At 37.1% G+C, this 12,730-nt stretch overlaps 1 protein-coding gene across 1 annotated transcript in view; it reads right to left on the bottom strand.

Moving 5' to 3' along the window:
* The window catches only part of HUWE1 (HECT, UBA and WWE domain containing E3 ubiquitin protein ligase 1), a 1,366,532-nt gene that overhangs the window by 1,243,769 nt on the left and 110,033 nt on the right, over positions 1-12,730 (bottom strand). The window contains exon 6 of the mRNA XM_068226019.1: positions 743-946. Coding sequence (XP_068082120.1) covers positions 743-946 — 204 coding nt within the window. The remainder of the gene's footprint in view (positions 1-742; positions 947-12,730) is intronic.

The following is a 12,730-nucleotide window of genomic DNA, read 5'->3' as shown; positions in this document are numbered from 1 at the left end:
TACTTTGCCTGGCATACTAATCAATGAGATACCTCGATAGCTGTTGCAATCCTTCCTGTTCCCTTGCTTATAGACAGGTGCAATTACTGCTTATATCCAATCTGAAGGTACCTTACCAACATGCTAATTTTACTACTCTATGAAGCCATTTCATCCCTGCCTTTCCACTATACTTCACTATTTCAGGTCTAATTTCATCTATTCCTGCTGCTTTATGACAATGGAGTTTATTTACCATCCTTTCCACTTCCTCAAGCATAATTTCACCAACATCATTTTCCTCCTCCCCATGAGCTTGGCTGTTCGCAACACCACCAGGATGATTTCCTTTTACATTGAGAAGATGTTCAAAATATTCCCTCAACCTCTCCTGTGATTCCCTGGGATCTATTAAGAGTTCACCTGAATTACTCTGAACACTGTTCATTTCCTTTTTCCCTCCCTTCCTAAGATTCTTTATTACTGTCCAGAAAGGTTTCCCTGCTGCTTGGCTTAGCCTTTCCAGGTTTTTACCAAAATCTTCCCATGACTTCTTTTTGGATTCAACAACTATTTGTTTCGCTCTGTTTCTTTCATCTACGCACAAATCCCTGTCTGCCTCGGCCCTTGTTTGGAGCCATAGAGAATTAAAGACATGCAAATAAAAATGAATAGATCAAGTCCTCACAAGGGATAACGGCTCATACAATCCTTGGCATATAGATAATTAACGACATGCAAATAAAAATGAATAATCAATTACCTGCTTATCCTTAGGAACTGAGTAATGTTCAACAATATCATTCATTATTTCAGCAGGAGTCTTGTTAAGTTTGTCCAAGTTTTCAATGTGCAAAACAGTGAGTGAATTGCTGTAATTTTTACACTTCCCTGAAGCTGTTTGGTTGGATTCTGGCACCTCTGCATAATACTCGTAATGCAGTACCGACGAGCTGGGAGGATAGTCCTGGACAAAGTTACAAACAGAAAACTGTAACTGACATTTTTTGAGACAAGAGAAATGACCTTTCAAGGAGTGTTATTTCAACAATATCTTTCTGGGTAAGTAAAATATGCATGTTCTATTAATTAGTGATATTCATTATTGTATTATTAATTTTAAGTGGAAAATACAGTGTACACATAACACTGTACAGAAAACACTTGAAAGTGAAGCAAGGCGATAGGTAACATACAAAGAAAAAGTAACCCTCCTGCACTCAGTGTACCAATCTATCGGCCCGAGAGGTTATGGCGAGAACGCTCACAGCACCCATTCATCGCCTCTGTCCTATTTAAGGATTTTGGTCATTTGTGTGGCTGATAAACAATAAGAGATGATTGTGACAATACTTAACCTTTTGACGAGTGCACACGGCATATGCCGTGCAATAGTGCCAATCACATTGAAGTACGTATTTGACCGGTTAACAACCTCTGGGGAGTAAGAAACTTTTTAAAAAATAACAATTAACTTATTTATTGCAACTCTGAGAGACTCTGAGACACATGAAAAGACATTTTGGATCGAGAAAACACTGTCATTTCAAAACTTTTTTAATGTATCACCGTCACTAATATATCTATTCAGTTCATCTATAATATCATCACTTCTGTCCAGAAACTCCATAGCATCACTTGTAATTTACAAAAGGAGAAAGATTCACAGTTATATTTAAGAAAACCAAAAATATTTATAGCTACAAAGAGCACAAACACCTATCCACATCGGCGGCAATTGTAACACTGCTGTAACCTGTAGGCTAATGGCGCGCCAAACTCTTACACTGTAGTGAGTATACACATTTCCGTCATAGACCACCACCATACAGAACTAGGATTTGTACAGTGACACTATTCTAATAACTGAAATAGTTCCAAAAAATGCCGCCAGATGTCATATTACGCAAGTAAGCAATTAAGTTCTTATTACTAACCTAAAACGACAAATTCCGTGTTCCCTCGTGGGACCAAACTGCAAATGCCGTGTGCACTCTATTGACTGTCTTTAGGTGCACTCAACAGGTTAAAGCATTGAATTTGCAATTTACTCAATAGATATAGTATCCACCAAAGCAAAGTCACCTCCGTACAGGCCATGAAGGCCCTTGGAGGAGTGGAAGGTAAAGGCTTCCACCATTGTTAACCTCGGCACGTGATGGGGTAGAGTGGTTAGCTCTACGCCCGGCCACCTTTGCCCCCAGGAATTAACCTGGTACTCATTTTTGTTGTAGGCTGAGTGAACCTCAAGGCCGTATGCACCTCCGGAAGTGGAAATCTCGTTTCTTAAATTTTTACGACATCCTGACGAGGATTCGAACCCACGTCCTTCCGGGCGAACCGAGCACGCCTTTACCGCCTCGGCCAGGCAGCCCCTATATAGTATCCACCAGCCTAGCGAAATATTTTTGCTTTAAACAATTGAAATCTGTTGACAGTGACATTTATGTTGTGGTTGTTCAAAGTTATTGCATGGATCTGTTTCTGGCTGGCGTATGAATACAACAATTCGATCTTGCTATCAGTTTAGTTTAGAGTTTACTTTTGGTACATGATGTGTTCGCTGAACTTCATGAACTGATGATGCTTGTTGTTTAAATGGGCCTAACACCCATGGTCATAATTATATATATAATATAATTATAACCATAATTATACGTCATCTCAATACTCCGTTGTTACATGCGCTCAAGTCATCTTTTTCTCATAATGGCTGAGCCATATTTAAGGCCAAATGATTCCGATATCCTTGAATTTTCAGATGATTTAGACAGTGATAGTAACCGTTTTGTCGAAAGTGATTCCCAGTATGTGGAAAGTGACGATCTATCCCTGAAGAATTTGGCAAAGTCACAGCTGTTCACCGTGCATGAGACCGTGAAGAACCTGACAGTGATGACAGTTACATGCATAGTAAGTAACTTTGTACCATTCTTCATGAGTGGATTGCAACACACACATCATATTGATATCAGATTATTTAGAATGAAATGTTCCTCCATTCAGGTTTAAGAATAAAGCAGAAAATGCAATAATGTCTTATCTTCCTAACAATTGAAAACCATTGTTAATTTTTTAAAATTATTTTCAAAGTTTAGTAATTTACCAATAATAATATGTCCAAGATATATATTAATTTCTGAAATGCTCATACTTTCCTATATTTGTGTGATGTATTTTAATATCTGTTAAACTGTTTACGTGTTGATTTTTGGTGATTTGGTTGCAAAACCACAAAAATTAGTTTGAGCTTCTTCGAGCAAACCCCTGCATATACGCTGAGTGCAAGAGTGTTATGAAAACCTTTGAACTACAGAGTGGGATTTTTTAGATTACACACGTAAAATGTAAAATAAGATAACCGAGTTAGTGAGGCTAGCTTTTTGGTGAGTAGAAGAGGATGGTTTTTCTTTGGAAACAAAACATACAGGATTCATTCACAGTTTTCAAGGAACATATTTAGGTAAACATGTTATGGAAAGGAAAATTAACAGTATGAAAAACAGCCCAATACATAGCCCCTGCTATATAAGTGCATACACGAAGGGTACAACCTTACTCCTTTTTCCCTGTTAATACTGAAGGTAGTGACTTCTAGTTACTTTCTAACTGATGGGTTCGATTCAGCATCACCAACCATACAGTTTAGGGAACCTACCTGCCGATACGTCATCTTGCAGTTACTGTTAATCCTGCACGTTGGCATTATGTAGTCATGAACTTTTCACGACTTAAGATTATACATACTGCCACTGCCGTATTGTGAAAATCACCAACGTTACAGTTGCGGGTATAAGTAAAGCATATTCTCTTTTTCCACAGGATTGTAAATCTGTTTGGGCAATACCAGGTAAGTAGAAATGTGGCATGTTCGTATAATCCCTTTGACATGAAATGACGAATGCAGCATTTTATTAATACTGGCTAATTTCGTCCAATTTGAATATATAAATTTCAATTATGATGCATAAGTAAAAAAAAAAAAAAAAAAATGGAAGAAATCAACATTACCTCCTCTATAACACTTTTAGACCGTGTACGCACAATTGTGCGGGTTCGTATTTTATTTATGTCTGAGCTTATTTGAACGTTTTCTTGGCGCTAGACCAGACTGCAGTGCTTGTGCGGGACACGTAGCACGTACTTCAGTTGTTTTCATTTAGTACTTGACCACCAGGGGGAAGGAAGAAGAGTTTAAAAATACAGTTAATTAGCAATATGGCAGGAAGCAGTAATGCCTAAAGCAAGTATTTATTGCATTCATATTAATCTAGAAGCTTTACTGAATATCAGAATATAATCTATGAAGTGTGTAGATTGTGTAGCAAACGTAAATTGTGAACTTTCAACATCGTACATAATACCATGAGGTTTTGAATGTTGATACGCACATATGTGCGGGCTAGGTTTCCTTACAGCCAATGCATGCAGGAGTGCTGGGTGCTGTCACAAAAAGGACCGAGAAAGAAAAACTCGTACTCTACATGAGAAATGTAATGTATAAGATAATGCACAATAACAAGAAAGTTAAAGAGTCGTGCAATAAATCACGAACCATATGGAAGGTAATCAAGGGAGAAACCAACAGACATGCAGTTGGAAATAAAGTTGGTGCCATAAAAAATGATAAGGGAATACAAATGAATGACCCTCATCATTTGGCTAATTATATAAATGATTTCTTTCTATCCCTACCATACAAACTTGAAAATGCAAATAAATCAGATGTATTACCAGAACTCCCAACCTTTGTGCAAAACTCTATGCAGTTAACTCCAGTAACAGAACTGGAAGTTTTTAAAATCATACAATCTTTGAAGAACAAAACTTCCACAGGTGTAGATGAAGTTCCCACAAAACTCATTAAAAAATGTGCTCCCTATCTGGTACAGCCTTTAACTTATCTCATCAATGAATCATTTTCTAGTGGTCAGTTTCCTAATCTCCTAAAAATAGCTAAAGTTATCCCAGTCTTTAAAAGTGGAAACTTACACAATTTACTTAACTACAGACCAATATCAATACTTACTGTTATTTCAAAAATATTTGAATGTGCTATGAAAGATCGGCTTACTAAATTTTTAATCAAATATAACTTGTTAAATAATGCACAACATGGGTTCAGAGCTGGCAGAAGTACTTTGTCTGCTTTATCACATTTTACACAGTTGGTCGTAAATGCTCTTGATAATGATGAAACTGTGATAGGACTATTTCTTGACCTTTCAAAGGCATTTGATACTGTTGATAATGAAATATTGTTGCACAAATTATATCAGATTGGAGTTAGAGGAATTGTTAATGACTGGTTTAGATCATATCTGAATAAACGATCCCAGTTTGTTGAAATTACACATTGTAACAGTAAAGGGCATAATGAGACACATCACTCTCAGGTAAAAAGCATAGACTTAGGTATTCCGCAGGGTAGTATTTTGGGGCCTGTTCTTTTCTTGATCTATGTGAATGATCTTCCTCACAGTAATCAAGTAGAAACAGCAGTTCTGTATGCTGATGATACAAACATAATTATTAATAATCCTGACCCTACGTCTATAGAAACTACAGCAAATACAGTCCTGTCTAGGTTAGAATCATGGTTCAGGAAAAACAAATTAACATTGAACTTTAAAAAGACCCAATACATGGAATTCAAGGCATCTAACTACCATGACAAAACTGCAAAAAAACACAACCTTATATTAAAAGCAAATGCAATTGAAAATACGTTGACCACAAAATTTTTAGGTGTCCATATAGATGAAAAATTAAGATGGGATTGCCATATTTAAAAAATAGGGAAGTCTCTGAGTTCTGTTTGTTTTGCCTTAAGGATTTTGTCCAATAGTTGTAGTGAAGAATATGTTAGAATAGCATATTTTGGATATTTCCATTCAGTCATCACTTATGCTATTGGTCTCTGGGGCTGCTACAAATCAAATCTTGATGTTATTTTTCGAATACAGAAACGAGCTATCAGAATTATATTGAGACGTAACAGGTTAGATCATTGCAGACTTTTATTTAAGAGACTAAGGATACTCCCAGTACCAAGTATATACATCATGCAATGCATTCTACACGTGAAAAAAAAATATTGATCACTTCAGAAAGAATTTTGACAATCACAATTACCAGACGCGAACAAGAAATAATATTTTTATCGAGCACAAGAGTAAAACCATTGCCTTTAGACATGTAGACTCTGTTGGAATCAGATTGTATAATAAGCTTCCAAATACGATTAAAGATATTAGTCCCATCAGTTCATTTACCACAGCTTTAAAAAATCTCCTGCTGAGTAGCTGCTTCTACAGTACAGAAGAATACATGATGAAGTGCTGGTAAAGATGCTACTACTTATTAACTTGTAATCTATAATGTTAATGTCACACTGACTATGTTCACATTATTAACACCACACCAATTAATTTTTATTTTGTCTTGTAAATATTGGTTATTAATATTATTTTAAAAAATTAAGATGTGCTGTCCTAACACTGAGGTATGTGGTGTTTCTGTTTTTCTTCTTTTTCAAAATGTTCATTGTTGTGCATATATTATTGTTAGTATTAGGAAATCACTTGACAACTCCTATACTGTTGGCATATTTCAAAATATGTAATTGTACAGTCTATGGAAGCTAAATGAATGAATGAATGAATGAATGAATAACCGTTTAAAATCGTTCCACACTGTAAAATAGAACATTTGATCATGTACATGTGCATATTCGCATGTACTGAGATGAATTTTTTTATTTTTTTATTTTTTGCAAGTAGTGAATGAAGTCCTGACACACAATTGTGTGGGTTCTGTTTTTCAGCCGATAGTTCTTATTTTGTAAAATAAACTGTAAAAACATGTATCTGAGAGGCATTTTAGTAAGTTTTTGACGTTTTGACACCTCCAGATTTCATTCAGGTCTGATAAGCTGCTGCTGCCAAAAGGGCAGTAATATCAAAACTCTTCCTCAATGTAAAAAATGTAACGTTTACTTGTGTTTGAACGAAGATTTGTTTTAAATTATTCCCCATTGGAAAATAAAACATTTGATCATGTACATATATATATACACATGCATTGAGGTAATTTTTCTTTTTTGTAAGTAGTGAAGTAAGTCCTGACACGCACAATTGTGCGGGTGCTTTTTTTTTTTTTCAGATGTTAATTTTTATTTTGTAGAATAAACTAAAAATATATGTATTTAAGAGCATTTTAGTCAGTTTTTGACGTACAAAGAAAATTCACACCGCCAGTTTTCTTTGAGGTCTGAAAGGGATAAGAAACATCAATTCAGTTGAAATGGAAGGAAATTTCCTTATCAACCTAATATAAACCTGCCTTGTCACGACTTTGGTACGGTTGCAGACAGCCTTCTTGTAACCTTATTGACTTACGGCACGTGTACATGTAATATATTTACTTGTGTGTCTTAATACAGCTTGGTTTCACTTCAGTCCAACAAGTAATAGCAAATTTCAAGGAGAAAGCTGAATTACTTACACCAGGCAAATACCAATCAATCAATCAATCAATCAATCAATCAATCAATCAATCAATCAATCAATCAATCAATCAAGACCTGCATTTAGGGCAGTCTCACAGGTGGCAGATTCTTTATCTCTTGTTTTCTAGTCTTTTCTTAAATGATTTCAAAGAAATTGGAAATTTAGTAAACATCTCCCTTGGTAAGTTATTCCAATCCCTAACTCCCCTTCCTATAAATGCATATTTGTCCCCATTTGTCCTCTTGGATTCCAACTGTACCCTCATTGTGATCATCCTACTTTTAAAGGCACCACTCAAACTTATTCGTCTACTAATGTCATTCCAAGCCATCTCTCCGCTGACAGCTCATACATACCACTTAGTCGAGCAGCTACTCTCCTTTCTCCCAGGTCTTCCCAACCCAAACTTTATAACATTTTTGTAACGCTACCCTTTTGTCGGAAATCACCCAGAACAAATCAAGCTGCTTTTCTTTGAACTTTTTCCAGTTCTTGAATCAAGTAATCCTGATGAGGGTCCCATTCATTGGAATTGTCTTACTGGAGACTTATATGCCCTATCCTTTACATCCTTATTACAACCCCTAAACACACTCATGACCATCTGCATCCTCTTTTTACAATCCCATTTATGTGATTACCCCAATGAAAATTTTTCCTTATATTAACACCTAGCTATTTACAGTGATCCCCATAAGGAACCTTCAACCCATCAACACAGTAATTAAAATTGAGAGGACTTTTCCTATTAGTGAAACTCACAACCTGACTTTTAATGCAGTTTCCTGCTGTCAATCTCACTACATAGTTGAGGTCTTTTTTGCAGTTGCCCAGAATCTTTTAACTTATTTATTACTCCATATGGTGTATCATCTACAAAAAGCCTTCTCATAATTTATATATATACGAAAACTTACAGGTCCAATAATACTGCCTTGAGGAATTTGCCTCTTAATTATTACAGGGTCAGACAAAGCTTCACGTATTCTAATTCTCTGAGATCTATTTTCAAGAAATATAGAAACCCATTCACTCACTCTTTATTCTAGTCCAACTGCACTAATTTTTTCAGTAGTCTCCCATGATCCACCCTATCAAATGTCCTTGACATGTCAATCGTGAAACAGTCCACTTGACCTCCTGAATCCAAGATATCTGCTGTATATTGCTGGAATCCTACAAGTTGAGTTTCAGTGGGATAACCTTTCCTAAACACGAAACTGCCTTCTTTCGAACCAGTTACTAATTTTGCAAACATCTTTAACGCAAGAATATGGTTATAGTAATGCATATATCAAAAATAAAGGCAGAAATATATAGCATTAAATTGGGTGAGGGTGTTTATTTCCTTAAATCCATGTTAAGCTTGAAAATCATGTTAATTCTTTGGTAAGGGAACCCCCATTTTGATACTTACACAGAGGTTGGTTTGTTGATGGTTGTCTTGTAATTTCAATATGTAACCAGTCAAGTTGGCAGCAGTGATGAGCGATTAAAAACAGGGAATAGGGCGGTAATATCTGGTTTTAAGTGTATAGGCATACATGCAGAGTACTAGAACTAATCAGCATTTCTCTGGCTGGATTCTGTTGAAGAATTAGCACTACTACTCTCCATTTACAGCTGACACTGACGGCATATCTCCATGTACAATTTTAACATAAAACTTTTTAGATACATCACAACCTAAAGCAGTTTCCTGCTAATCCTTGAGTACAGGGGATAGCATGTCTGTCACTAGACAAGAGGTCATAGGTTTGTTTCCCAGCTCACCCACAGATTTTAATCTTGGACCGAGGGTTGGAAAAAGATTTACTCAGCCCCATGAGGGTAACTGAGGAGCTGTCTAATATGAGATGTTCTACATCCATTAAAGAAAGCCAAATTACACAGCCCTACCGTCGGATTCGAAGATATGCAAACTTGAGTTTATGCTTTATAAAATAGTGAATGGCCGGGCTGAGTGGCTCAGACGGTTAAGGCGCTGGCCTTCTAACCCTAACTTGGCAGGTTCGATCCTGGTTCAGTCCGGTGGTATTTGAAGGTGCTCAAATACGACAGCCCCGTGTTGGTAGATTTACTGGCACGTGAAAGAACTCCTGCGGGACTAAATTCCGGAACCTCGGCGTCTCCGAAAACCGTAAAAAGTAGTTAGTGGCACGTAAAGCAAATAACATTATTATTATTATTATTATTATTATTATTAAAATAGTGAATGAGTGCACCAATCTGAAACGTAATTGCACCAAACTGTAGCTCCATTCTTTATGCATTTCACACTGGTACACAACTATTCTTGTCTTGTGTATTTCTGCAGCTGTTGTAACTGGAATGAAAAACAACCATGTTTTTCGGCATTCTACGCACATACCTCGAATTTTTTTTAAAAATTTACTTCAAAAGCGTGATATGAACGTGATGAAATTTTAATGTGTCAGTCTTAAGCGCCCTAAACAAGATTTCGAAACTATAGTTTACCAGCAAAGCTTAAGAAGCAGTCATCAACTTTATTCACAATGGCTTTCTCAGTCCAGCAAAGTCAGACAAAGCTAAGGTTAACATTATCATAAGTGCTACAATTACTGTTTTCATAATCAAAAACCTACACATATCCATAGATTTTATACACACATACATCATTATAGACCGTTCTGCCTATCAGCATTCCGTCAGCAAGCTGCTGTGAATTCACTAAACCTCTCCACAATCCTCTATTTGCAGATAGTGCTGTGGCCTCATTTAGTTTTATACTTATCTTTAAATCATTAGAAACCGAGTCTAAGCATCATTGTCTTGGTCACCCTCTACTTCTCTTACCCTCCACAACAGAGTCCATTATTCTCCTATGTAACCTATCCTACTCCATTCGCCTCACGACCCCACCACCAAAGCCAATTTATGCGCACAGCTTCACCAAAAGAGTTAATTCCTAACTTAGCCATTATCTAACCATTCTGTTGTACCCTCCTCCTATTGTTCCCACCTGTTTGTACCAGCAATCTTTCTCGCTCTTTTCATGTCTGTTAAGACTAACTAACTAGTAAGACATCCTGAGTCCACCCAGCTTTTGCTCCTGTCAAGCAAAGTTGGTCTGAAAACAGACTGATGTAAAGATAGTTTCGTCCGGGAGCTGACTTCCTTCCTACAGAATACTGTTGATCGCAACTGCGAGCTCACTGCATTAGCTTTACTGCACCTTGATTCAATCTCACTATATTACCATGCTAGAAGAACACACATCCTAAATACTTGAAATTATCTACCTGTTCCAGATTGGTATCAGCAATCTGACATTCAATTCTCTTTGATTTCTTACCTGCTGACATCAATTTAGTCTTCAAAAGGCTATTTTTCTTACCATACTCATTGCACTTGTTTTCAGGTTCCAAGATATTAGACCGCAGACGATCGGCACAATCTGCCATTAAGACCAAGTCGTCAGCATACGCCAGACTGCTTACTACATTTCCATCTAACTGAATCCCTCCCTGCCACTTTATACCTTTCAGCAGATGATCCGTCTAAACTTAGAACAACATGGGTAAAATATTACAGCCTTGTCTAACCTCTGTAAGTACCATGAATCAAGAACTCATTCTACCACCAATTCTCACTGCAGCCCAATTGCCAACATAAATGCCTTTGATTTTCATAATCTACCCCTAATCCCATAATCCCCCAGCGTAGCAAACATCTTTTCCCTTGGTACCCTCTCATATGCTTTCTTAAGATCTACAAAACATAAATGACTATTCCTCCCGTAGCATTTTTCAATTACTTGCCACATACTGAAAATCTGATCCTGACAGCCCCTCTGTGGTCTGAAACCACACTGGTTTTCATCCAACTTCCTCTCAACGATTGATCGCACCCTCCCTTCCAAGGTGCCAGTGAATACTTTGCCTGGTATACTAATCAATGAGATACCTCAACATTTGTTGCAATCCTTCCTGTTCCCTTGCTTATAGATAGGTGCAATTACTACTTTTGCACAATGTGAAGGTACCTTACCAACACTCCATGCTAATCTTATTCTATGAAGCCATTTCATTCCTGCCTAACCACTATACTTAACCATTTCAAGTCTAATTTAATCTATTCCTGCAACTTTATGACAATTGAGTTTATTTACCACCCTTTCCGCTTCTTCAAGCGTGATTTCACCAACATACTTTTCCTCCTCTCCATAAGCTTGGTTGTTTGCAACACCAGCAGGATGATTTCCTTTTAGGTTGACAAGATTGTCAAAATATTCACTCCACTTGTCCAGTGATTCCCTGGAATATGTTATGACCACCTGAATTACCCAAAATACCATGCCATTTCCTTTTTTCCCTCCCTTCCTAAGATTCTTTATTACTGTCCAGAGCGGTTCCCTTGCTGCTAAACCTAGAATATTCCAGGTTATTACAAGAATTTTCCCACAACTTCTTTTTGGATTCAACAACTTTTTCTTTTGCTCTGTGTCTTCCATCCACGTGCAATTCCATGTCTGCATCAGTCTTTGTTTGGAGCCAATTCCGATTAGCCTTCTTTTTACATGTACAGGCTACTCTCACTTCATCGTTCTACCAAGATGTTCGCCTTTTCCCATCTTTACACACAGTTGTTCCTAGGCTTTCCCTTGCCGTTTCTACTACAGCATCCCTGTAGGTCACCCATTCTTTTTCTATATCCTGAACCTGCTTACCATCCACTGTTCGGAACTTCTCACTAATCATATCCATGTACTTCGAACTTTCTCGTCTTGGAAATTTTCTACACTTATTCGTTTGCAGAGAGATTTCACGTTCTCTATCCTAGGCATAGAGATACTTAGTTCACTACAGATCAAATAGTGGTCTATATCATTAAAAAATCCCCAGAAAACCTGTACATTCCTAACCAATTTCCTGAATTCTAAGTCAGTTAAGTTATAGTCTATTATGGATCTGGTACCCTTCCATGTGTAGCTGTGAACAGCCTTATGCTTGAAGAATGTATCCGTAACTGCTAAACCCATACTAGCAGAGAAGTCAAATGCTTCCCATTCCTATTAGGTTCCATATCTTCCCCACATTTACCAATCACCCTTTCGTATCCTCCAGTTCTATTTCCAACTCCCGCATTGAAATCGCCCATTAGCACTATCCTATCCTTGCTGTTGACTCTATGATGTCACTCAATGCTTCATGAAACTTGTCAACTTCGTCCTCAACTACACCCTCACATGGTGAATACACTGAGACAATTATCCTAAT

The sequence above is a fragment of the Anabrus simplex genome, chromosome 2, assembly GCF_040414725.1.
Source record: "Anabrus simplex isolate iqAnaSimp1 chromosome 2, ASM4041472v1, whole genome shotgun sequence".
Classification (NCBI taxonomy): Eukaryota; Metazoa; Arthropoda; class Insecta; order Orthoptera; family Tettigoniidae; genus Anabrus; species Anabrus simplex.
This window is presented reverse-complemented; position numbering and strand designations above follow the sequence as displayed.